Source organism: Phoca vitulina, unplaced genomic scaffold (assembly GCF_004348235.1).
Source record: "Phoca vitulina isolate PV1807 unplaced genomic scaffold, GSC_HSeal_1.0 scaffold2, whole genome shotgun sequence".
NCBI classification, from domain to species: Eukaryota; Metazoa; Chordata; class Mammalia; order Carnivora; family Phocidae; genus Phoca; species Phoca vitulina.
Genome location: NW_022589705.1, coordinates 26,139,040 through 26,166,033, shown reverse-complemented (window position 1 = coordinate 26,166,033; position 26,994 = coordinate 26,139,040). Strand labels below are relative to the sequence as shown.

The window sequence follows — 26,994 nt, the reverse complement described above, 5'->3', positions numbered from 1 at the left end:
GTTGTTAATGTGAACTTCACTTAGTTGATCTTTTGATAACTTGCAACCTGAAAAATTTGTACTGCTAAAGTTTTAATAAACTTGAAGTTAAAAAAATATTGTAGTAAAATTTGTTTAGATTGAAAAAAATCTTAAGTTCTAAATGGTAAGAAGTTTATGTTGCCAAACTAATCAATACAGAAACAAACAAAACCCAAAATGATGACTTTATCGTGTGTGCATTTTCTAAAGGATTGAAGCCACATACTGTCATAAGGATGTGCTTCAGTGGGCAAAATGCTAATGTTGGCTGAATTTTCATTGTTATAGTTACAACATATGTGAGTGCAGGCTTATGCACATTTTTCTAAATTTTTCAGTATACTATGGGGTTTGGGTTTTTTTGTTTCATTCTGTTTTGCTTTGTTTTGTTTTGTATGTACAGAGTTTTAAGGCATATGTTAGTTTAGGGAAAGGTTTCCGAATTAAAATGTAAAAATAAGCAAGATAAAGATTGCTCTTTTGAATTATCGGCTTTTATTATGTTAATTAAAACAAAACTCTACACAGCATCTAAGTGCCTCTCAAGCTACATAAAAAAATACCCAGTTGATGCATGGGAATTATAAAGATAATTTACACAGTTGGTGAAGAAAACAACCTATACTGAAAGGCAATTAAACAAGAGCAATATCACCATATTACACTTAAAATAGGAAATATATGTGCAGAAAACCAAGTAATCATCATTACTCTTATACTTGTCTTCTGGAATGGATTCTGATATTGCTTCCTTTCCTTCCCTTTCCACCTTAAAAAAAGTGCTTCTCACTCTTTAACATGCATGTAATCAGCCGGGGATCTTGATAAAATGCAGATTATGACTCAGAAGTTCTGGAGTGAACATTTTTTCATGTGTCTGTTAGCCATTTGTATGTCTTCTTTGGAGAAGTGTCTGTTCATATCTTCTGCCCATTTTTTGACTTGATTATTTGTTTTTTGGGTGTTGAGTTTGAGAAGTTCTTTATAGATCTTGGATACCAGCCTTTTATCTGTAGTGTCATTTGCAAATATGGATGGGACTGGAGGAGATTATGCTAAGTGAAATAAGTCAAGCAGAGAAGGTCAATTATCATATGGTTTCACTTATTTGTGGAACATAAGGAATAGCATGAAGGACATTAGGAGAAGGAAGGGAAAAATGAAGGGGGGAAATCGGAGGGAGAGATGAACCATGAGAAACTATGGACCCTGAGGAACAAACTGAGGGTTTTAGAGGGGAGAAGGGTGGGGGGATGGGTTAGCCTGGTGATGGATATTAAGGAAGGCACGTACTGCATGGAGCCCTGGGTGTTATACGAAAACAATGAACCGTGGATCACTACATCAAAAACTAATGATGTATTGTATGGTGACTAACATAACATAATAAATAAATAAATAAATAAATAAATAAATAAATAAATAAATAAAGAAGTTCTGGAGTGAGGCCTAAGAACTTCTAACCCCAGCTCCAAGGAGCTTCTTGTGGCATGGCCTTTAACTCCTGGCAGCCAGGAATTGACATGCTAAAATATAATAAGAGCCAGGGTTTTCCTTTCTTTTTGTTTTGTTTGTTCCACTAACCAAAACCCACAATGAAATTCTTAGCTTACTTAATTCTAAGCTTAGCTTGGTTTACTTCTCTTTGCCCTAACTTTCTCCTCACTGGTGTCTTCTCTATTCCCACAAAACTAGTTCTTAAATATAGACACCTATTACAATCTAAGATGCCGCAGGTAAGTGTTAGCCATATAATTCCTAGGCTACGGGTCCTCAAGGAGTGGTTCCCTACTATCCTTGATGAGGGTGTTTTCTAGAAATGGGGTCATGATAAAGAGATACTTTGTGTGACTTTACTAAGGATCCAAGGAGTAAACTGTGCTAAAACCTAAAAGAGTGAATAATTCAGCAGTCATTTCTATTTGGCTTTAGAATGCATTATAATACAATTTGTAAAAGATTTATTTTCTAATTACATTTTACTTAAGGTAATATTAAAATAGATTGATATGCTCCAACCATAAAACAACTAAGAGTGCTGATGAAGAGAGGACAGAGATAGAGCAATCTACCTGAGAGCATGAGGAAGTATATGTAGGAGGGAGGTCTAAGAGAAAATTTTTTCTATGGATGATACATCTATGGAAAGTCGAATATTTGTCAAGTCCTATGCAACTTACTGCAATTCAAATATGATTTGCAAGGAAAGATTTTCCTTGACTTACACTTATGATGAGGTTATATCCTAATAAACCCATTCTAAGTTGAAAATACCATTAAGCCAAAAATGCATTTAATAAACACAACCTATTGAACATCATAGCTTAGCCTAGCCTACCTTAAACATGCTCCCAACAATTACATTAGCCTACAGTTGGGCAAAATCATGTCACACAAAGCCTATTTTATAATAAAGTATTGAATATTTCATGTACTTTATTGAATACTGTACTGAAAGTAAAAAACAGATTGGTTGTAGGGGTACAGAATGATTTTCAGTGTATGGGTTGTCCACCCTTGTGGTCCCGCTGACTGGTAGGAGCAGCTCCCTGCTGCTGCCCAGCATTGCAACAGAGTAACCTATGCATATCACTAGCCTGGGAAAGATAAAAATTCACAATCGAAGTATGGTTTCCACTGAATGCATATCACTTTCACATCATCGTAAAGTTGAAAAACTTTAAGTCCAAACATTGTAAGTTGGGGACAGTCTGTACTGTATTATTTCACACCTTCCAATGGGTTAAAGTACTGCTAATGATAGGTTTTTTTTTTTAGTATGAACAACTACCATTTATGAGCACATATTATGCATCAGTCCCTAAACTAAGAGCTTACTATGCAGTGGCTTATTCAATTCTCACTCCATACCTATGAGGTAAGTGCCATTATGCCAACATTAGAGGTGGGAAAAATAAAGTCTATTAAGGACCTTTTATTTTATTTTATTTTAAAGATTTTATTTATTCATTTGAGAGAGAGAGAGCATAAGCAGGGGGAGAGGCAGAGAGAGCCACCCAGGAGCCCTATTAGGGTCCTTTTTAATTGAAAAGAAAAAAAAAAAAAAACCTGTCGAAAAAATTGAACCTAACAAAGATTTCTGTGAAAAGCTTTGTTGTATGGTTCACTTAAATGCATTTAAAATTTAGTTACAAAATGGAAACTGTAGGGTTATTCACTCATGGAAAGAATATCCAATGACTGGACTCCTTTAAGTGGTCAGTCCACTTCTCAAGGACTTCTACACATAATTTTCCAGGTAAACACAAAGTAAGGCATGTCTATGATAAAACTGTTAATTTGCCATTTGTTTTGATTACTTAGGAAATGAACCTACTCATGTGTTTCCAAAATTGGCCTGATAAAGAGTACCCTGAAATCTTGTTAGAACTATAGAATTCCCACTCCCCTCTGCTTGGCAATTCTGAATCAGTAGCCCTTAGGTAAGGCCTAGGAATTTTTATATTTAATATATTTTCCACATGTTTCTTATGATCAGGCAAGTTTGGGAAACATTTGTCTGCCAAATAAAGCTCAGGTTTCTTAGCATCTAAAGTCCTCCACAGTCTGGCCTTAAGGTACATTTCAAACATCTCCTACAGGGTCACCTGGGTGGCTCAATTGGCTAAGCGTCTGCTTTCAGCTCAGGTCCTGAACTCAGGGTCCTGGATCAAGCCTCAGTTGGCTAAGCGTCTGCTTTCAGCTCATGTCCTGATCTCAGGGTCTGGATCAAGCCCTGTGTCAGGCTCCCTGCTCAGTGGGGAGTCTGCTTCTCCTTCTCCCTTTGCCCCTCCCTGCCCCCTGCTTGTGCTCTCTCTCTCTCTCAAATAAATAAAATAATAAAAACAGACAAAAAAACACAAACATCTCCTATAACATTAACCTATGTTTAAAATTATCTATTCATTATTCCCCAAATAGATACTTTCCTCCTTTGGAGCTTGGCTCAAGCTCTTCCCTCTGCTAGAATGTCCTTCTCTCATATATTTGTTCATCAAAATTGTATTCATCTTTCAAGGCTCAGCTCAAATTTTAACTTCACTATAAAGGCTTCCTTGACTCCATGGTCAGGATTATGTTCTCTCTCCTATGAACTCCCAGAGCTCTTTAAACCTCTATTGCAGTGATTCTCAAGGCGTGATCCCTGGGCCAGCAATATCAGCATTACTTGGGCACTTGTTAGAAACGCACATTCTCAGGCCCCACCCCAGACCTACCAAGTTAGAAACCCTGGATGTGGTGCCCAGCAATCTGTTTTCAAACAAGCCCACTAGATGACTGCAATGTATCCTGAAGCTTGAGAACCACTTCTCTAATGTATTCTATATTTTATTATTGCATTATTATATGTCCTAGTTTCTCTACCAGAATGTAACGTAGACTCCATGACAGGAAAAACAGTGTTTTTATCATTTGCCTCCTTTGCAGTACCAAGCACAGTGCTTTTTGCTTAGCAGATCATAATAAGTCTTGCTGAATTAAATTGCTATTTCTTTAGTATCAAAGTCTATGTATGCAAGATGAGCAGATTGTAGTGTACCAATTTTTCATTTTAATGGTGTTTAATAACCTTTAAAGGTTGTAGCATGATTGATTCAGATGCAGAAACATGCCAATTGTAAAGATGACTAAAATAAAGGAAATGGTTGCCCTTATTTTTCAACACATAATAAAGCTTCTTAGTTTTAAGCTTTTTCTCCATGCTTAATATGTATGATGCTTCATAAATGTTTACCAATGACAACAATGACAATCTTATCTAGAAGTTTCTCTTCTTTACTTCTCTTGTCTCTAAGGCTTTTATGCTTAAAGAAAAATTCCTAAAATTTCTTAAGTGGGCTTCAACTACACATGTATCTATAAATAAATTAAATAATAAACACTGCTTAGACTGCTTATATACTACTTATCAATAAATATAAATAAATTTGAGAACAAATTCATGGGAAAATAACATTAAATAGTGTTTGCCGTAGTAAAAGTCAATGTAACAAGGTTTTAGAATTCACCACACTGGAAAACAAGCCAAAGGAGAACAATAATCTATATTGATTAATGTTTCATTTATTATTTGAAGTTATATAACAACAGGTTCTGACAGCCACTGGATTCTTAAAAATCTTTAGTAAAACAAAACAATATTGGTGAATAATCCATACAATAAATCGATTCACTGACCTAGCATTATTTGCTTTCATAGAATACCTTTCTTCTTAATACAAAAATGGTATTTTTATTGGTTCCTGTCAAAATCCAATCGAGATGCATTTAATAACCAAATAATTTCTAAATGCAACTTAATTTTCAGCTTATTGAAACAAACCCACTGTAAAAGTGCTTTTCATGAAGTTACAATAGGAAAATAAATCAATCCAAAAAATTGGTGCAAATAAGTCAACAAAATTGATCAAATCCAAGAGAAAAAAAATTTGAACAATTATGAACTACTTTAAAAAAAAGAAAAGGCATGCTTTGTAATTGGGTGCATATATACCTTGCCTTATTAATATGAGATGAATTTTTTTGGTTTGCTTTAGAAAATACCATCAAATATTCCCAGAAAAGATTTCATTTCATCAGCTTCATCATCAGGATGATACCTACTGGGGGGAAAAGCAAATATAGAAATATATATAGATTGCTGAGAGGCTAATGTATCAAATGAACTTCATTCAATATGTTATAACCTAGTAAGAAGTCTGGGGGGGGGAATCAGACTTCATAAACTGTGAGAAGTAGGGATCCAGTCTCTTGGTATTTCCTTAAAGTTTTTAAAAAGTAATGTCATTTAATCAGTGTGTGAACAAGTCTATAAACTTTGATTCTTCAAACGGGAGAGAAACTGCTACAGTTATCCCTAGAAGTGACCAGCTGAGGGGGAACTGAGTAGACTTAATCTGACTTTTCACTGAACCTGTAGAATTGTAAAAGAACTGGTTGGCTAAAATACAACTGAACGTCTGAAAAATTAGCCAATCTCATTTGTATTTAAGTGATTTTACACTTTATATTATCAATATGTTGTATTCAAATCAGTGAAACAAAGTTTACCAATACAGTATGTTTTAATTAAAAATATTAAACATATGTTCTCAAAAATTGAGATACTTAATATTATGAATTCTCTTAAGGAGTTTAGGTCACCAGGGGTCTAAATATTCAATGTTTTTAAGTAAATAAAATGTTTAGATTCTGATCTTTAAAATAAACCAAGGAAAGGGATGCCTGGGTGGCTCACTCTTGATTTCGACTCAGGTCATGATCTTAGGGTCATGAGATGGAGCCCCGCATTGGACTCCAAGCTGCGCAGAAAGCATGCTTGAGATTCTCTCTCTTCCTCTACCTCTGCCCCGCCCCTCTACTCTCTCTCATTCTCTATCCCTATAAAAAATAAAATAAAATAAAACAAAACAAAATAAACCAAGGAAAAAAGAATGCTGAATTTCTTCATAGAAAGTTCTTATTGTATAGTCTTGAAATGTTTTTAAAGAATTCTTACCTGAAATCAATTTCCTCTTTACATTCACTGTTTCTAATAAAGAAATCCACTTTCTTAACAAAATGTGAAGAATTTGGTATTTTTTCAGAGTGAGTAAAGCACAACTTTTCAATTTCTGGTGACAGACTTTGTTGTTTTCTTTCTTGTAAATGGACCTATATTTTGAGGTTAACAGAAAAAAAAGGCAATCATTGAAAGTTTAACTATTCAGACAGAATTTAAAAGAAAAACAATGAAGTGCTTCTTACAATATTTGCATTTCCAGCTTGTTGAGGTAATTTTTTCAAGGAAGATGCATCAAACTTGAACACAGGAGAATTTGATAAGTAAATATCTGGCTTCTCAGGTGATGAAACAAAACTAAAAATCAAAATTAATTATTTGTAAAATATGGCAAATAAGAGAAACAAACCATTCTAATTTAGATCAATAGTGATTCTTTGGGGGAATATGATTAAAGTCTATCATATTTATTACCAAAAAAATTATGCTGTTTCTTAGACTCATGGAAAATTTAGTGTAGCTCCTTTCCTTTAGACAAAACACCAATTCCTATATTCCAAATTAGATAAGCAATAATTTTCTTTAAAATTGGGTCTTATGCTTAATTTTCTATTACCTAGCAGTCTGTAAATCTTTTCTAAATCCCACTTTACTTAACTTTTAATCTCCTTTCCCTATTCTGGTCTCACTGTATATAGATACCTTGACTTATCTTCCTATGTAAAACTACACTTCAATCTTCTGTATTAAATTCATTCATTAAAAAACATTTATTATTCACTACCATATGCCAGATATTGTACTAGGAGCTAGGTATAAAGAGGTAAACAAATCCTCAGGGAGTTAACATCTAGTAGAGGAGCAGACAATGAGTAAACAATAAATATACATAATTATAGATCCTGAAGTGATATGAAGGAAATTAACTGAGTAATATTACAGGAAATAGTGTGGAGACACAAACCCACTTTAAAAAGGTGGTCATGAATGCATGTCTCTCTATGGAGGTGACAATTTAAGTTGACACTTACAGGCTAAAATATGACAGCCATGTAGGGAGTAAAAAGCAGTGGGTACAGGTAGTAGAGAAGTAGATGTATTGATAGGCTTGGATCTTTTTGTCTTTGATTAAAGGCAAGGAATTAAAATAGTAAGAAGGGGTGTGAAATGAAAAGCATGACTCCTTTCCACTCCCAGTCCTCAGGTCCTACAGGCCTTCTTTCCAGTACCAACTTCTGGCACAATTTTTTCTTTAGGGACTTCCTGCTAAGGATTCCTTTTTAAATCCACTTATTTTCTGTTCATTACTTTTAAACTCTCCCTAAATTATTTATAGTTTCTAAAGGTATGGCTCACAAAACTGTCTATGTGCTTTGTTATTTTTCTACTTGTATCTTCCTACTTCCTACCTAATTTTTTTGCTTTACACCCACAGCTTTGTTCTACTTTGATGCTTCTCATCTGTTTATTCTGTATGACTCAGAGTTAGAACCAATGAATACAAATAGCAAGAAGACAAATTTTAGGCCAATATTCTTAAAAGCTATTGAATGGTCTGAGAGATCCAAACATGGAACAAGCATGTTGGAGTGAATGAGCTCCTGGTCACTAGAGCTGCTTTGGTAGAGATGGCATGAATACCTGCCAGTGATGTAGGATGGTGATTCAAATATCTGGTGGTGGGAAGACTAAACGATGCTTAAATTAAGCACCTTTCAGCTCTGGAATCCTCTGAAATCTGTGATTCTGTCATGCTGATAATCAGCAAAATGACTAAACAATAAAAAAATTACCAAAAGACACCACAAATTTCTTATATTTTAAACTAGGAGAAATAAATAATACTTAAGTAAATTAGACCCTGAACAAAAAGTTGTCAGTATTTCTTCTGGGGAAAGTTTTGGCTGTGGCTATAATTCCTCTCCATGACTTCTAATCAAGTCCAATATCCAGATGCACTTCACATTTCTGCAAAAATACTTCAAGTTGAACATTTAAAAAAATTTTTTTTTACATTTTTTAATAGGTTCCACTCCCAGCGCGGAGCTTGAACTCACAACCCTGAGATCAAGAGTTGCATGCTCTACCGACTGAGCCAAACAGGCGCCTGAAGTTGAACATTTTTAAAATTACTATTTTCTTTTCCAAATGTCTATGTGTCCTATATTCTCAGATAACATCTTCATCTACCCACTTGCCATGTATTTTTCTCTCTTCCTCACCTACTGTATCCTATCAGTTGCTAAATCTAGTATGTGCTATGAAATGTTTCAAAAATCCAACTCTACTTCTCAGTTTCCAACACCTCTGCTCTAGTTTAGGCCTCACCATAGCCTGCCTCTCGTACTGGCCACCATGCCTCTCATTGTCCCACCTTCTGCAACTCATTCTATATATCATATCATACCAGTATATATCATCTACAAATCACTAGAATAATTTTTGTCTTATCAAATTGTTTATCCTGTGCTTAAGTATCCTGGAAAGCTTCCTACTGCTTACATGGACATTAAAAACTAGGCTACAGCTGGAGGGGGGCTATAGATTATATCACATTTTATTTTATTTTATTTATTTATCTTTGCGAGTGCTCGCTTCGGCAGCACATATACTAAAATATTTATTTTTTTGAGAGAGCAAGAGAGTGAGAGTGCACCAGTGGGGGGGGGGGAGGGGCAGACTCCCTGTTGAGCAAGGAGCCCTATGTGGGATTCGATCCCAGGACCCTGGGATCATGACCTGAGCTGAAGGCAGAGGCTTAACCGACTGAGCCACCCAGATGCCCAATTTTATCACATTTTAATAAATTAGGTCTTAAAATTTAAAAGTCAGGAGATGTCACATCAAATTCTAGATTCCTAGCTTTTTTTTGAAAATCAGAATATTTGACAACGCTAGACACTTATTTCCTACACAGCAACAACTGGTTAGAGCTGAGTAGTGGTTGATTCTTTTATTTATTTTTATTTTACTTTTTATTATTGAAGTATAATTGACATACAATGTTATATTAACTTCAGATGTACAACTTACTGATTCAACAATTTTATACATTACTCAATGCTCACCACAATAAGTGTAGTTAGTCACCATCTGTCACCATACAATGTCATTACAGTATTATTGACTATATTCCCCGTGCTGTAATTTTCAACCCTATGACATTTATTTTCTAAGTGGAAGTTTGTACATCTTAATTCCCTTTATATATTTTGCCACCCACCACTCCTCTGGTAACCATCAGTTTGTTCTCTGTATTTAAGAGTCTGTTTTTGTGTTTATTTGTTCATTTGTTTTGTTTTTAGATTTCACATCTAAGTGAAATCACATGTCTGATTTATTTCACTTAGCATAATACCCTCTAGATCCAACTATGTTGTTACAAATGGCAAGATTTCATTCTTTTTTATGGCTGAGTAGTATTATAGATATACAAATATCTCACATCTTCTTTAGTCATTCATCTATTGCTACCCACAACTTGGATTGCTTCCATATCTTGGCTATTGTAAATAATGCTGCAAAAACATAGGGCTGCATACATCTTTTCAAATTAGTGTTTTTGTTTTCTTTGGATAAATACCCAGTAGTGGAATTACTGGATTGTTCCATTTCTAATTTTCTGATGAAACTCCATACTGTTTTCCACAGTGGTTGCACCAATTTACATTCCCACCCACAGTGTACGAGTGTTCCCTTCTCTCTACAGTCTCACTAACACTTACTATTTCTTGTCTTTTTAATATCAGCCATTCTGACTTGCACAAAGTAATATCTCATGGTTTCGATTTGCATTTCCCTGATAATTAGTGATGTTGAGCATCTTTTCATGTGTCCGTTGGCCATCTCTATGTCTTCTTTGGAAAAATGTTTATTTAGGCCCTCTGTCCATTTTTTAATCAAATTGGTTTTATGGTGTATGTTGTATAAATTCTTTATATATTTTGGATATTAACCCCTTATTGGATACATTATTTGCAAATAGCTTCTCCCATTCAGTAGGTTGTCTTTTTGTTTTGTTCATGGTGTCCTTTGCTGTGCAAAAGCTTTTTATTTTGGTCTAGTCTCAAATAGTTTATTTTTGTTTTTGTTTCCCTTGCCTCAGGAGACATATCCATAAACATGCTGCTAAAATTGATGTCAAAGAGATTACTCCCTATATGTTCTTTTAGGAGTTTTATGGTTTCAAGTCTTATACTTAGGTCTTTAATCCATTTTATTTTTGTATATGATGTAAAAAAGTGGTCCAGTGTCTATTTTTGTGCCAGTACCATACTATTTTGATTACTATAGCTTTGTAGTATATCTTGAAATTTGGAATTGTGATATCTCCACAGTTGTGCCTTTTATATGGGACACTCTTCAGTTGGCTTTGGCTCACCAAATCCTGAAGGCAGTTTGAGTTTGTAACCCTTACCTACTGGATATGGTAAAGTTATCTAAATACAACATTTGAGGCTCTTTAGAATCAGACCTCAGCACTCAGCCTTAATGCTGTGGCCATATTGATGCTTTACTGACCCTTGAGCATGAGATGCCTTTTCAAGCCTTATACCTTTACACATGCTTCTTCTACCTGGAATGCCTTATCCTTCTTTTTCTACCTGTCAATCTCCTATTCAGTTTTCAAGTTTTTTGAAAAGTAAAAATTCCTGGGCTCCAGCTCCAGAGACCATGATTTGGTAAGTCTAGTGTAGGGCCCAGGAATGTGCATTTTTAATACATTTTAATACTTTTGAAGTAGGTGGTCTGTCAATAGCACTTTAAGAAACACAGCTCTAAAAATAAGAAGGTTCAGGTTGGCTAATACCTTATAGCTTCTTTGACATCTAATAATTTAATCCCCATCTCCAATTATGTGTCAGGAGGATATATAGTTGTAAAGTATTCCAAACCAAAATTCTAAAACTTGCCTTTTTGCCATTTCTCCTTGGAATTTGCTCTTTGACTCTTGGAGGAATATCTTACTTCCCCTGGTACTTGAACACAAAGTGTTTCCAAATCCTATGTAAAGAGATAACATTTTGAAATTAAATGCCAGGAAACAGATTCGGTTACCTCAAGGGATCAGTACGAACCGCCTCTTAAATTGCTATACACAATGACTTTTAACTTTGAGGTAGGGACTAGTAGCTGTCCATTGACATAGGAAATTGTGCCTACTGACTCCACATCATAGATTTCCTGGCCTACTTTGTGAAGGTGGTCAAATCCTATTCCTTCTGGAAGGAATAATAGCTCTTTAGGTATTTCTTAGAATCCTGAAACAATAATATTTCAACTTCTAATTGCTTCCTTTAAAAAGATTTTTTAAAAGAGCATTGGGGTGGGATATATTAAGAGGTAACTATAATTCTGAGGTACTGATTTCCTCCTGTCAGCCATCATGGGACAGAGTATCTCCAATTTGCTGTCTTCTCATATATTTAGCAGGATTTTAGTTTTCTGTTTTAATGACATAGAGTAAATCTGCCAGTAATTCAGAAACTAAGTCCCATTATTTTGGGGTTGTAAATGACTTAAATACAATATCTAGTATAGAAACTAATCCTTTCCTATTGTTTATTTATGCCTGAAAAAAATCAATATGTCTATGAGAAATAAAAGGTATCTTTCATTTTCCTGATAGCAGATGAATACTTTTTTAAAAATGGGAGTAATTTTAGGGACGCCTGGGTGGCTCAGTTGGTTGGGCGTCCAACTCTTGATTTTGGCTCAGCTCATGATCTCAGGGTCATGGGATCAAGCCCTGTGTGGGGCTCTGTGCTCAGTGCAGAGTCTGCTTGTCCCTCTCCCTCTGCTCATCCCTCACTCATGCACATGCATGCACTCTCTTTCTCTCTCAAATAAATAAAATCTTTTAAAAAAAATGGAATAATTTTGTCCTTCACAAACATAAGCAAATTATGTGTGATCACAGAATTGAAAGCTGGATAGTCTGTTTTATGAGGGAAAATTCAATAAACATTTTTTATTTAAATAGAGTTTTTAACAAGACAGGGGAGCAATAGAAGAGAAAAAGGTCATATACTGTATCATTATAATGGAATAACCTTGACCTCTGTCCTTAGGAGGAAATGTGATTTATGGAAGGGTCACATTTTCAGTTTTGCTAAAAAATCACAATCTTAACAAACCAAAGCTAATTAAACAAACACATAAAAAAGGCAAAGAAAATTAGTCCCAGAAACTGAACTGAAAAATATTCAAAGAATTTCTCATGAAATTATTTCATGCTAATAGACAATTTTACCTGATGTTTTTGTCTTCTCAGTACTGGCTGAAAAACTGGTCACTTCTAATAAGTTCTCATCATCAAAATCATCCCAAATTTCATCTCCCAATTCAAAGTTCACATTCAAAACTTCTGAGAATGAAGCATTATTTTTATCCACATCTGTCAAATTCTGGTTTCCAGATGCATTAAGATGTCTGTTGAATAGCACTGTTTGAGGCGCTTTCTCATCTGAAGTTGTAGGATAGTTCCATCTAGAGAAATCTGTCATGTGTATGTATAAAAGAGGAAGGTACTTTTTAAATCATTAACATCATTTTCCATTGATATATCAAATACATCTTTCAACTACTAAACTGAAGTTTGAATAGTAGTTTTCAAAGTATTGGGTCAAGCATTGTTGAATATTGTTTTCAACCAATTCTATTTACTGTATTACATATATTGATAGTTGCATTAAATTTAATTTTCAGTGGATTCTTTTAGAGATAATTAATTTTCCCTCTTAATTCCTATATGAGAATAACTTTACTCTAAAATGAATTTTATAATTTCTAAAATGGTCTTCCTTCTTCCAGCTCTTCTCCCTGCTAAAAAATCCTCAGTGTTATCCATTGTTTATAGCCTGGGCTTAGGACCAGACTACCGGGGTGAAAATTCTACTTCTCTCACTTACTAGTTGTATGATCTTAGACAAGTAATTTAAAGTCTCTGAGCCTCGTTTTCTCCTCTGCAAAATGAGAATAATAATAGTATCTATGTCATAAGATTGTTAGAGGGAATACATGCCTTTAGTTTTGCAGTTTTCCATAGTAGTGTGCTAATAAATGTTTAATAACTGCTTCTCCAAAAAATGTACGCATATATATACTTGCATTTATTATATGTATTTATTATAGGTAAAGGATATGTAGCACACAATTTACAAATAATAATAAAATATATAGCATGCTTAATTGTAAATTCCATATATTTGATTTTCACCAAATGTTTCCATTGAGTTTTGCCAAACTCTTGTATCTGTAGCCAACCTATGGTTGCAATTAACAAATGAATATAGTTCTCACATGAATGTTGCTTGATATTCTTGTTGACTGTAACAACTAAGATGAAAGTAAAATAACACAGAAAGATATTGCGACTTGACTCATTCATTAGGCAACTCCTTTGCTAAATTAGACAATAGTTTTCAAATACTAGAAGAATATTCCCTCACCTTTTTGTGCTATTCACAATGTAATAGCTATAGGCATAATATACTGTTAAATTTAATCTGCACTATTAACATTTTTCCATCACTTTCATAAGTCTAAGCAATAAATCAAGTCCTAATATGCAGTGTTTGCTGATTTCCATGGTATAAATATTCCCATTATGATTAATTTCAAGCTACCAGTGTGACATCTCTGAACACGAAGTTGAGAAGAAATGCATAGTAGCACACCATTATATAGCATTTCCACCATATAGATACAAATAAAAAGGCAAATAATCTCAAGAACACAGATAACAGTAATATGTAGTAGAACAATTAGGAAGTGATTAGTTTTGAATATTTACAGTCTTTGTTTTTAATTATTTAATTGAAAGTTTACATAATTAAACTTTTAATAATGGCTGAAAGATTACCAAGAATTTAATAATCATCTCTCACAAGTCAGCACAAGCTTGCTCCAGGTGTACCACTGAGTTTCTTTCATTTAAAATATTCTCTGTACTTTTCTTCACCTAGCCAAATCGTACTTTATCCTTCAATTATACCTACAACTCCAGTTCATATTATTCTACTTTTGTTCATTGATATACACACATTATATATACTAAAAACAGAAGCAGGTACAAAGTGTAATGGGAATGCAAAGGGAACAGGACCTAAACCTACAATGGAAGTCAGAGTAGACACCTCTAAGATGGTAAAATGGTAAGAAGGTAACATTGGAATTTGAGCTTGGTAGAACTGTGACTGTGGAGCAGGGCAAGGGGGAAGGCAAGATACTCCATGAGAGGAGGATAGGATGTGAAAGCCATGGCAGTATGGGAGACCAGAGAATGTTTGGAGAACTATATGTTTTCAGGATTTCTGGAGCACAAAGCAGGAGAAGAAGGGCTCATTGAGCCTGCACAGGAAGTTAAGTGCCAGATTATGTTGATGCTTAATTTCCATGTTAAGGAATTCGCTTTTTTCCCCCCTTATAGGCAATGGATAACTACTGAAGATATTTTAGCAAGAGGTTTACATGATCAGAGATACCTGTTAGATTCCCCAGAATAGTTATGGATGGGATGATAATGAGACTGGAAGCAAAGAGAAAAGTAAGACAGCTATTGCAATAAATGAGAGACAATGAATGTCTGAGCTAGAGCATCAGCAGAAGGGACAGAGAAGAACAGATATAAGAGATGCTTAGGAGGCAAAACAGATAGGACTTGGCAATTACTTGCATATAAGTTAAGATATTTAGGATGACTCTTTTCCTGCCTTTAGCAGTTTGGAAAAGAAGAGGGTTCATTCACTGACCTAAGGAGAAAAGAAAAGGAGCAGTGTGAGATACAGAGAAGATAGAAAGAGTTCAAATGCTGATATGTTAACTTTTAGGTGGATATATCCAGAAAGGTGACTGTATAAATGGGTCAGGGGCTAGACAGAAAGAAACAGATGGCAAATGCAGATGTAGTAATTGTAGTAATTGTAGACATGGACTTGGGTGACATTATAAAAGAAAAGTTTATAAAGTGAGAAGAATAAAGAAGCAAAAAAGAATCCTTTTGCAATATCAACAGGAAAAAAACCCCAAGCAATTCAAGAAGTAGTAGGAGAACCAACAGAATGGTTTAATTGAAACCAAAGGAGAGATTTCCAAAAGGAGGAAAATACCAGATGTGTCAAATACTACAATGGTCGAAGAAAATAAAAGTTGAAAAGAGTTCACTGAATTCAGTACTTAGGAGATCACTAAATGGTCTAAGCAAAAGCAGTTTCAAAGGAGTAAGAACCCAAAGTTTAGTGAATGAAAAAATGACTAGGAGGTAAGGACATGAGCACAGTGAGTATAAACTGCCCTTTGAAGAATTTTTGTTTTGATGGGAGAGCAAGACATTAAAGTATATAAAGACTCTGTGATTCTGTTCTTTGCCTGACATATTTTCCCTCCTTTTAATAGGAATATCTTTCCTGTCCTTTGGGGAAACTGCCTCTACCCATTCCATGTGACCCTGGTGAGGATGTCATTCATGGTACCCTAGCCTCCAGGGCTACAGCAGAGGAATGCATGACCCATTCCCAGGTTACAGGGTTTAATGGAGGGATGAATACAAGACTCAACTGAGGCCATTTAGGATGAACTCTGCTCTGCCAAAGCTAACAGGGAAGACTGTATTTCTACTGACACTGTTCAATTGGGAAGATGTGAGTTAGGGGCTACCTGCCATGTGAAAAATCCTCTTGACAAAAATAAAGCCAATTAGTAACAGGCATAGCTAAAAGATTGAGAGAAAGCCAGAGGCATGACTGAAATTATTTGAGTATCTGGATCTAGCAAGATAAAAGCCAGACGCATGTCTGGACTTATAAGTTTACATGAATGGTCTCCTTTTTTGTGTGATTAAGTCACTTTGAGTAGAATTTCTGTCACTTACAACCCGAATGGTCATGACTATCTTGATGAGGATAGGGAGCTGAAGAGGGAAGAGACTTGAGCATATTTATATGTTGAAGAGAAATAGGGAGGAGAGATAGAAAATATGGAAAAGAGGAGAGGGGTAATTGGTCTCCTAAAGCCCCAAGGGAGGCAGAATTAGAAACATTGAAACTATAGGTGGAGAGATAAACCTTGAATAGAAGAAAAGAGAATTCTTCTTTAAGGAAAGATGCAGAGACAGAAATATATAGTTGCGGGGTAGAAAATTGAAAGAGTTCATATAGGTTCGATTTTCAATTCTCTACTGATAACTAAAAGTCAATTTCATTTTATAGAAATGGCACTGAACTGGGAATCAGGAGATATAGAATCTATTTCTGGCCCTGCCATTAATTAGATATGTGATTTTAGGTGAGTCATTTAATCTCTCAGAGTCTTGGTTTCTTTCACTATAAAATGAGAAATTGCACAAAGGTCCCTTACAATTTAAATTTTATGATTCAACACACTTTCTCATATAATTTCTGATATTTTTTCTTTTTTTCTTCTTTTTCCTTTCTTGAAATTGGAATACAGACGATAAAAATTGGCATGTTTTTCTTAAAACATTCTCTAGAGCAATATTTGAATACAAACAAAGTATGTTTTGCCACCAAAAACTAATGTGTGAAAAGTATAATGAATATACTCGATTACTACTAATAATAGTACCAGATACTATGCTAAGAGCTTTATGTACATTATCTCATTTAATACTAAAATCCCTAATACATAAGCAGATGAGGGAATTGAGATAAAGTGGGTAGATACATTACAAAAGGTGACACAACTACTAAATGGCTAGAATTTGAGCCTAGACAGATTACTCTAAGCATTTTTTTTTTAGTAACCTCCCAGCCCAACATGGGTCTTGAACTCATAACCCTGAGATCAAGAGTCACATGCTCTACCAACTGAGCCAGCTAGGCACCCCAAACAGATTATTCTAGATCCTGTGAATTTAACTACTTACTACACAGCTTCTTCAAAAAAAAAAAAAAAGTGACTCATTTTCAGTAAAACAGGGATACAATTATCATTGGGGGTTAAAGTATCTAGATGAGACTTTAATATCATAATATAAATTGGATTCGGAATAGGGGATAGGAAAGAAAGAAAAGTAGGAAAACTATGTAAAGTCAGCATGAAAGGGGGCGCCTGGGTGGCTCAGTTAAGCGTCTGCCTTCAACTCAGATCATGATCCCAGGGTCCTGGGATCGAGCCCCACATTGAGTCCTGCATCAAGCCCCGCATCAGGCTCCCTGCTCAGTAGGGAGCCTGCTTCTCTCTCTCCTCCCCACTTGTGCTCTCACTCTCTCTTGCTATCTCTGTTTCTCTCACTCAAATAAGTAAAATCTTAAAAAAAAAAAAAAGACAGCATGAAAGTAAGCAGAGGAATAGACTGTGGTATGTAGAAGGGCAGGGAACAGAGCAGCAGAACAAGGAGTAAGTTAGAGGGCTATAGGTTGAAGAGAGATAAAAATTAAGGAGTTGAAAATTCTAACACTTCTCTCCACGTTGTAATGATATCAGACTTTGAGCAAGTTGGATAAATGCTCTGATACTCTAAGTGAGATTAGGGGACTTTTCTTGTTCTTATTTGGGCCTAAGAGGTTGTGGGTACTCCAGCCCTTGCCTACTTAAGATCTTAAATTATGGCTAGAGGAAGCATAAAGTGACAGAATGAAGGAAAGAGTTGTCAATAGATGCTAAGGCCACACACATGAAATTATTTGTGGAAAACCCCAAGTTTACCATTTCTACATACAGCAACAGAAACAAACAATTCTATGGCCAGGATTATTTCTCACACATTTTAACAGACTGGCTATTAATGGCATGACCCAGACAAATGATGCTAGTAATAACAGGATCCGGAGTAATGATGACCTGGTCCCAGTGTTGAAGAATTATATGCTTTATCTCATTAATTAAGTGATTGACACAGATAAAAGCAAATCTAGATTACATATAAGCTATATCCCACAAATTAGGTTATATTCTCATATTATCAGAGGAATTTGTAAGAACCATATTAGAAACTGGAGAGGTATTAAAGGTCATCTAATTTAATCCCCTAATTTTATAGATAAAACTAAGACCTAAAGAAGTTAAATAATTCTTCCAAGATCACACAGCTGTTTTGTAAAACTAGACAAATTTTATAAACATAAAATTATTTTAAATAATTTTAAAGACATATAAAAGTAATAGTTCAGCATTTTAATACTTTATATATCTCCAGGTCCCTTATTTTCTCAGTTTTTCCTCATATTATCTTTAAATAAAAATAGTCAACACAATGTAGGGAACAGACTTAAAATAAAAAATCTAGGTGACAAACATAGTAAGTCCATCTGAAATAACAGACCTAAGAATTTCAAATTGGCCTAATAACCCAGGAGAAAAATGTTGCAAGTTAATAATCATAGTAATTTCATATGTTGGTTTTTCAATAACATTGTCATTCTGAAGTAATGATAAACCATTTTCTCCTTCAAGGCAATATCAATGGTAATTCACCTTTGTCTTGATATTCTGATGGTTCTTGTTGAACTTTTGCACAGATTTCACGCTGATCCCTCTGCTCCATTATAGACAATTCAGGTATGTTTAAACACTCTGACCTTCATAAAGATAAATAAAACCATAAAATATTAAATATTAAAACTAATCTGAATTTGAAAACCACTTACTCATATAAATAAAAAAGAAAGGGTTCATCTTCTCAACACTTCTATGATAAAATGCATTAGCCGAGGGTAGTAAAGGGTAAAAAAATAGGTGTTTATTGGAAGCAAGATACTTAGTCATCTATACATGACCCAAATATGTAGTTATCTGCTATCTGTGTATAGCCTTAAAAATCTATTGCTAATGCTACTTTCAATTAGATAACAAAAGCTAGGATCTCTTGAAGTAGTGTTGGCATCTGTTCTGATTGGTCAGTGGCTGCTCTGTACTGTTTGTTAAGTATATTAAATGTCATCCCTGCATATAGAATACCATTATCTGGAAGGGAAAGGACATATACTATTACCTTCTAGGCATCATGGTATAGGAAAAGAATGCTGAGTTATCATTTAGGGCCTTCTGCTTAATAACTAGGAATATGAGCTTCGGTTATTTTATCTATAAAATGGGATAGAAATACCTCATTTTATGATCCAGGTTGTGGTTAAGGTCAAAAGAGATAATACACAAATGTGCAATTTTTAAAATGTAAATTATTTTATAAATATGAAGTGTTATTAATAGAGTGGGCCCCTAAATGGAAAAGATTAGACTTTGTACAGCAACATAATTTTTCTTTTTAAAGTATACTTTTCTTTTAAAGTATACTTTTGTCACCTGTTAAATTTAGAAGGTAGAGAAAGCCTGAGGTCATGACATATAGGATGGGTAGTTTCCCAGAAAGAGATGATTCAGTGAATGTTAAAATATTCTATAACTGTAGAGTTCTAAATAAATTTAGATAACCAAACTCTTATGATATTATTACTTCATTATGGAACTAAATGATTACTATGATTTGAATGTAGCCAGTGTTCACCTTTCTCTGAAGAAATGATTATTTGGAGGAGCAAAAAGTTTATGATGACTATTCTACCTTGGATATTAACATTATACTGTACCTTGATATACTGGGAAGAGAAGGTTTTGGAGTAAAACCAAATTCTTTAAGGTCCACACTTTGAGATTTATTCATTTGCATCTATTAACGAGAAAAACAGTTCAACTGTCTATTTCACAGCAACACTTTTTTTTAAATTTTTTTTTATTTTTAAAGATTTTATTTATTTATTTGACAGAGAGATAGAGAGCACAAGTACGCAGAGAGGCAGGCAGAGGGAGAGGGAGAAGCAGGCTCCCCGCGGAGCAGGGAGCCCAATGCGGGGCTCGATCCCAGGACCGTGGGATCATGACCTGAGCCGAAGGCAGCCGTTTCACCGACTGAGCCACCCAGGCGCCCACAGCAACACTTTTTAACAAACAAGCCAAACAGCAAAATTCCTGCTGGTACACAAAGTCCCAAAACCAATGGATTATGAGAAACTCAGGCTAGTTCTCAAATCAAATCTCCTTCTCAGGCACTTCTTAAATGTTGAGATTCTTCATAGTTCTTTACTAGGCCTTTTTCTCTTATCCCTCTACACATTTTTAAAGATCTTATTTACTTCCATGGCTTCAATTATCATCTACAAGTGAATGACTCTCAAATCTATATTTCTAATTCAGATCCTTTTCCTGATTTTCAGAGTTAAACCAACTGTCTGTGGAACATCTTTACCTAGGTATCTTGCAGGCTTCTAAATTCAGTATTTTCCAGATTGAACTTATTGTGTATTTACTTCTCCAAACTTGCTTTTCCTTTGGAGTTTCCACCCTAGTGAGGCCTCACTTTTTTCCTACTTGCTCAGTTCAGAAAGCTGGTCATCATCTTTACTCCTTTTACTTCACCCTTCATAAGCAATTAAGTACCAGGGTAGTTGATTCTATCTCTGAAAAATGTCTTAAACCTAGCCACTTCCTTCCACTGCTACTGCTACTACATTAAACTAGACCATCATCTTGCCTGGATTATTGTAAAACCCACCTAATGAGCCCTTATGTTCCTTTTCTATCATCCTCTAATCCATTCTCTACATTGCATCCAGAGTGAACTTGAGAAAATGCAATTCTGATCATGTCACTGATTAAAGCCCTTCAGTGGCTTCCCAATACTTTCAGGATAAAGTCTAAATCCTTAAAATACCAAAAAGGCCTTCATTATCTAGCTCTTACTTACCTTTTCAGCCTCATCTCTCTCTACTCCCTTACTTGTGATTGAACTCCAGACACACTGTATAACTTCAATGTTTTAAAAGCTCTCTCTCTTTCTCAGTTCTATACCACTTCATATTTTCTATGTCTGGAATACTTTTCTATCCGTCTCCACCACTACTCTAGTGCCTACCTCTCCATACCTGGCTTATGCCTAGATATCCTTCAAGTCTCAATCATGATTATTTGGAATCCTTTCCTGGCCTATCAAATGTGGACTGAGTACACTTTCTACCCAAGTTCAAGTTATCTTACACCTCTGTCACAGAATCCTCTATCATACTACATTGAAAAAGCCTATTTAGTTATTTGTATCCTTCACCCAACTATAAGCTGTATGAGGATTGGGACTAAAACTGTCTTATTCACTGCTGTAACTTAGCACCTATCACAGTACTTAGCATATTGCTGGTGCTCAATGAATATGGAAGGGGGGTACTCAGTTGGCTCAGTTGGAAGAGCATGAGACTTTTGATCTCAGGGTTGTGGGTTTGAGCCCTACTTTGGGTATACAGATTACTAAAAATAGTAACTTTCTTTTTTTAAGAGAGGGAGAGAGGGGCACCTGGGTGGCTCAGTCAGTTGGGCATCTGCCTTCGGCTCAGGTCATGATCCCAGGATCCTGGTATTGAGCCCCACATCTGGCTCCCTGCTCCGCGGGTAGCCTGCTTCTCCCTCTCCCTCTGCCTGCCGCTCCCCCTGCTTTTGTTCTCTCTCTCTCTGTCAAATAAATAAATAAAATCTTTAAAAAGAAAAAAAGTAAGAGAGGGAGAGAGAGAAAGGGAGGGAAGGGGCACAGGGTGAGGGAGAGAAAGAATCTTAAGCAGGCTCCACACCCAGCGTGGAGCCCAACATGGGGCTCCATCTCACAACCCTGAGATCATGACCTTAGCCAAAATCAAGAGCCGGACACTTAACTGACTGAGCCACCCAGGTGCCCCAATTAAATAAACTTAAAAAAAATGAATATGGAAGGAAAGAGGGGATAATACAGAATGGAGAAGGAAAGAAGGAAGGAAGGATGAAAGAAAGGAAGGGGGGGGAGGGAGGAAGAACTTGGGCTACTAAAAAAATATTATCTCAGAGAAGGTGGTGGCTGTTTTAATGTGCATACCTCTTCGTTTCCCAGTATTCCCCTTGTTTTAGCCTCATGACTTAAAATCTTCATTCTTACTAAAGTCCTAGAAAAGAAGCAGACACTGCCATTTTCTTGCCTCTTTTCTGTGGCCTGATCAATTATTTTGCCCTGGATATGATAACATAGGCTTAGAATAAGTCTGCTAGTGACCAGCTAATCAAGGTAGGAACAACCATTCCTTCATGACTTGGAAAGGAGCCTCTTGCTCAGTACTCATCTAGGTACATGAATCAAAATCAACTTTAGACTCTCCATACCGCTCCAGCACAGACAGAACCAGGAAAGGGCAAGCGTGTCTAGTTTTAATTGCCGAACCAAGCCAAACTACATATCCCTCTCCATTTCCTTCTTCTTTGGTTAAAAAAAAAAAAAAAAGACTAATAAGGGGCTGTAGAACTATGTCCCAAAAGTAGATTTACAGACTAATTATTAAGAACTACAGTATCTTGGAGCACCTGGGTGGCTCAGTCGGTTAAGTGGCTGCCTTCAGCTGAGGTTGTGATCCCAGGGTCCTGGGACTGAGCCCCATGTAGGGCTCCCTGCTCAGCGGGGAGTCTGCTTCTCCTTTTCCCTCTGCCCCTCCCCCTACTCATGCTCTTTCTCACTCTCTCTCAAATAAATAAATAAAATCTTAAAAAAAAAAGAACTAAAGTATCTTTTCCCTTAGAAACAACATTTTGAAAAATGGCCATACTCCTAGGCAAGCCCTCAAGTAACTAAAGTTCACTTCGGATACCTAACTGATACACAGAATAAAGGAATATTCATATACATTAGATTACAGAACAAGGGCTAAATGTTATTAAAACTAACCTTGAGACGTTTAACTGGAGGAAGTGATGAAACAGCATTCCTGTTTCTTAAATCGGATAAATATGAAGAGATTGTTGGCTCTTTCATTTCTGACTTTTGTGCAACTCCAGTTTTACCTATGAAAAGAAATTCTCGCTTCTTTAAGTGAAACTTTAGGTAGTGTTCATGTAAAGCCAAGTTTCTTCATAATTTCTTTTTTTTTGAATTTTTTATTTAAATTCAATTTAGTTAACATATAGTATTATTAGTTTCAGGGGTAGATCTTCATAATTTCTAATCTAATTTTTTTCATGTTACCCACAAAGAAAGAAAATTATTTGAGTTATAAACTGCATAACATAAATATCATACGTAGGTAATTAGGATGTCATTACTATTCAAAGGCCTTTCAATTTTTAAAACCTGAAATAAACTTCTTTTATGGAACTCACAGCAGTCATGGCCACATGTATGTTTATTCTTACAGTGATGATTACATTCTCGGTTCCCAGGTTTTTTGCAAGCAGTCATTCCTAAATTAATATAAGAAAAACAAACCTATTTTTACTACAGTTTATTTCCTTTCATACAGTACAAAAAAGTTATGATTTTCACTTCCTCAAATGTTAGCCTATTTAATATGTAATTTTTAAAGTGATATTTCTGATAACAGCTAGTCCCTGTCCAGCTATTAGCCCAATCCCAGCTCTTCACAAGGAGCATCGACCCACCTATAAGCTTCTCTTCACCTCTCTGACATAGAGCCAAATACCACAGAATATCAGTAACTCTTATCTTGAATGAGGTAAGAGTAAGAAACTTCCCTGCTGCTTTATACTTACACTTAAGAAGAACCTGGAAAGAAGCAAACATCACAGCATTTTGGTGGTATCAGTGATAGTTTCTAGCACTTAGGACACCATACATATTTAATAAACATTAGAAATATGTGTTTTAGGGGTATAAGAAATTTGCTATATGAATTCACAGGAAAAAGAGATTGCTGCCAGCTTGACCCCCCAAGCTAGAATATCCAAATACATAATTTATTCTTCATTCATAATATTTTAAGTAGACTTTTTCTTGATCTTAGTAACATGGGGGAAGGGAGAGACATCTAAACTGACAGATAGGATCTGGACATGATGGTCCAGGTAGAGGGCATATACTCAAAGGAAGCAAACCATAAACTGTAGAAATAGAAATAAGTTGATTTTTGTTGGAGCGTAGATTTAAGTGAACTAGAAATGTTGGAGATAGTGAAGAGCTTTGAAAACCTTTATAACCTTTTTTGGTCCTTTAGTCTTCATTTTCAGTGCTGTTGCTCAGTCAACTCTTTTCAAGACATGGCACATTTAGATAACAATAATATTTGTATAGCACCTGGAGTAAACGGATAAGGCTGCTCACCCTATGAGGCAACTGGCTAGATGCCTTAGGGGCTAAGCAGATCAATGTATTGGGTAGTGATAAAGTAATGAAACATCCCTGGCAGCTGGAAGCTGACAGGATGAACCACAGTGTTCCCAAGTGAATATAAACAACTTTGGTAGAATATAAACAACACTCAGTAAGGCCATTCTGTGACAGTAGTAAAGATCGAAATAAGACTACTGTGTAATTATTTCTGAAACTTGAGGAGAGGACACTCAAGAACCACAAAAATAACTAAACATCCCCCTCTTCTGGTTAACACAAATGACTACTATTTCCTTAATCTTCCCATCTCCAAGATAAGATACACCAAAATACCCAATACTTCACTTTTTTAAAGTATCCAATCTAGAATTGACCTCTGCCCTCCCTAAACCCTGCTAAGAATCACCAGCACAAGCTAAAATCCTATAAATAAGCTCCTCCCAACCCCCAGAGATAACCCACAGCTCTACGAGAGCTGTGGTCTTTTGCCCTAGTTCATAATTTCATCTCAGTTACCTGGTCTCCTTGTCAAGTCCTACCATGCTACAATTTATTCTACATGCTGTTTAATTAGTCCTCCTAAAGTTCAACTCTGGTCAGATCATTTGCCCACTTAGAAATGTTAGTTACTTCCCGTGCCAGCAAATTAATTTCATATTTAAAGTCCTCCACAATGTAATTCTAGCCTCCCTTTCTGGTACCCATAGTAACCCTAATCCATCAAAACACATTTGCTTGGGGCGTCTGGGTTGCTCAGTGGGTTAAGCGTCTGCTTTCGGCTCAGGTCATGATCTCAGCCTGGGATGGAGCCCCACATTGGGCTCCCTGCTCAGTGGGGAGTCTGCTTCTCCCTCTGCCTGCCTCTCCTCCTGCTTGTGCGCACACGCTCTCTCTCTCCCCCTCTCCTCTGTCAAATAAATAAGTAAGTAAGTAAATAAATAAATAAATAAATAAAATCTTTAAAAACAAAAACACATTTGCTTGCCATTATTCAAATAGTCTCAAGACTTTCTATGATTGTACCTTTGATATTACGTCTTGTCTTAGAAGCCGCTCACTTCTTTGTCTATCAGAAGCTTATCAACTTTCAAGGCCACCTTAAATGGTACCTCTATCATGGAGATCTATCCCTATCACCCCATCTGAAATGATTTCTCTCTTCTTTAAGCCCCTATGGCATTTTCTTTGTCCCTCTTACTCACTGCATGCTGCCTTATATATTCACATGAGAAACACATGGTGAAGTACAGAGCACTTTAAACTAAAGTAAGAAAACATAAGTTTTAATATGGGCTCTTATCTGTAAAAAACAGATTAAAAATAATACCTGTTTTGTTCACCTCACAGAGATGAAAAGATAAAATGAAATTAAGTATGTGAAAGCATTTTCAAATTAAGTGATAAAATAATATATTAGAGCATGTATTATCTTTACTATTATTACTTAAGGATTATACAAGTAACTATAAAATTAAAATTGTTTAGAATGCTATGAAGGAGAGGAGCACAATGCTATGTGATAATTGGATGCACTGTTCTAGTTAGGAATGTCTTGGAAGGTTTCCCTAAGAAGCAACAACTGAGTTGAAGACTAAAGAAAGAATGGGAATTAAGAAGGCAAAGAGGCAGGAGAAAGAGTACCTCAGGCAGAGAGGGGGCATATGCAAAATTTCTATGACAAGGGAAAGCATGGCATAACGAAGAAATTGAAAGGTCAGTGTGGCTGATGTTCAGCAAGTAAGAGAGAGCACACAAGATGAAATTAGTGGAGAAAGGTCAGGCTATATTTGTAGGAGAATGGCTCCACCATGGTACCCTAGCAATTCCATGTCTCTATATAGGCCACATCCAAGACTTAACTATTTATAGAATGCCCTCTGATACTCTTTGGGACATGTCAAGATAGGCAGTCTTGTGAGGAGGTGCTAAAAGCCATTTCTCATCTGCCTCCTTAGCTTGCAAGAGGCTCCCTATCTTGCATGGCATTGCCATGAAGCAGTTTCTCATCTGCCTCTGGTTCCAGTAAGGCACTGGACTTTCTACCTTGCCTCTTCCAAGGTACAGATGCAGGCTATAAAACCACTTAGTTGCACCCTATAGTTGATGCCTCAAAAACAAAGCAACCCACTATTTGTGTTATCTGGTCAGTGTTATCCTGTGGGATTAGGAATGCAAGCAACTGATAACATGCTGATCTTGTTTTGCCATCTATGTAAGTAATAAACTATCTAGATCCATTTAGGTCTCTTGTGTCCTTACCAGCCAATTCTATAGAGGTGAGGCAAGACTACCTAGCAGCTGCCATCTCACTGCTGCTTAGGAACTGCCTGACCACGAGACAGTATGGAACCTAGTAGGGATGTTAATGATTTGGATCTTTTATTCT

At 35.8% G+C, this 26,994-nt stretch overlaps 1 protein-coding gene across 6 annotated transcripts in view; it reads right to left on the bottom strand.

Annotated features, from left to right (window-relative positions):
- Window positions 1–5,115: 5,115 nt before the first annotated feature.
- The window catches only part of HFM1 (helicase for meiosis 1), a 112,658-nt gene continuing 90,779 nt past the window's right edge, over window positions 5,116–26,994 (bottom strand). For 5 of the 6 annotated variants that reach the window (XM_032423989.1, XM_032424006.1, XM_032423976.1 and 2 more), the window contains 9 exons: window positions 23,642–23,722; window positions 23,211–23,326; window positions 20,071–20,150; window positions 18,959–19,062; window positions 12,777–13,022; window positions 11,437–11,527; window positions 6,769–6,880; window positions 6,521–6,675; window positions 5,116–5,624 (listed from right to left, as the gene is read on the bottom strand). In XM_032423989.1, the coding sequence (XP_032279880.1) occupies window positions 5,555–5,624; window positions 6,521–6,675; window positions 6,769–6,880; window positions 11,437–11,527; window positions 12,777–13,022; window positions 18,959–19,062; window positions 20,071–20,150; window positions 23,211–23,326; window positions 23,642–23,722 (1,055 nt within the window). In that variant the 3' untranslated portion in view covers window positions 5,116–5,554. The remainder of the gene's footprint in view (window positions 5,625–6,520; window positions 6,676–6,768; window positions 6,881–11,436; window positions 11,528–12,776; window positions 13,023–18,958; window positions 19,063–20,070; window positions 20,151–23,210; window positions 23,327–23,641; window positions 23,723–26,994) is intronic. The other variant, XM_032423995.1, reaches the window with a different exon arrangement.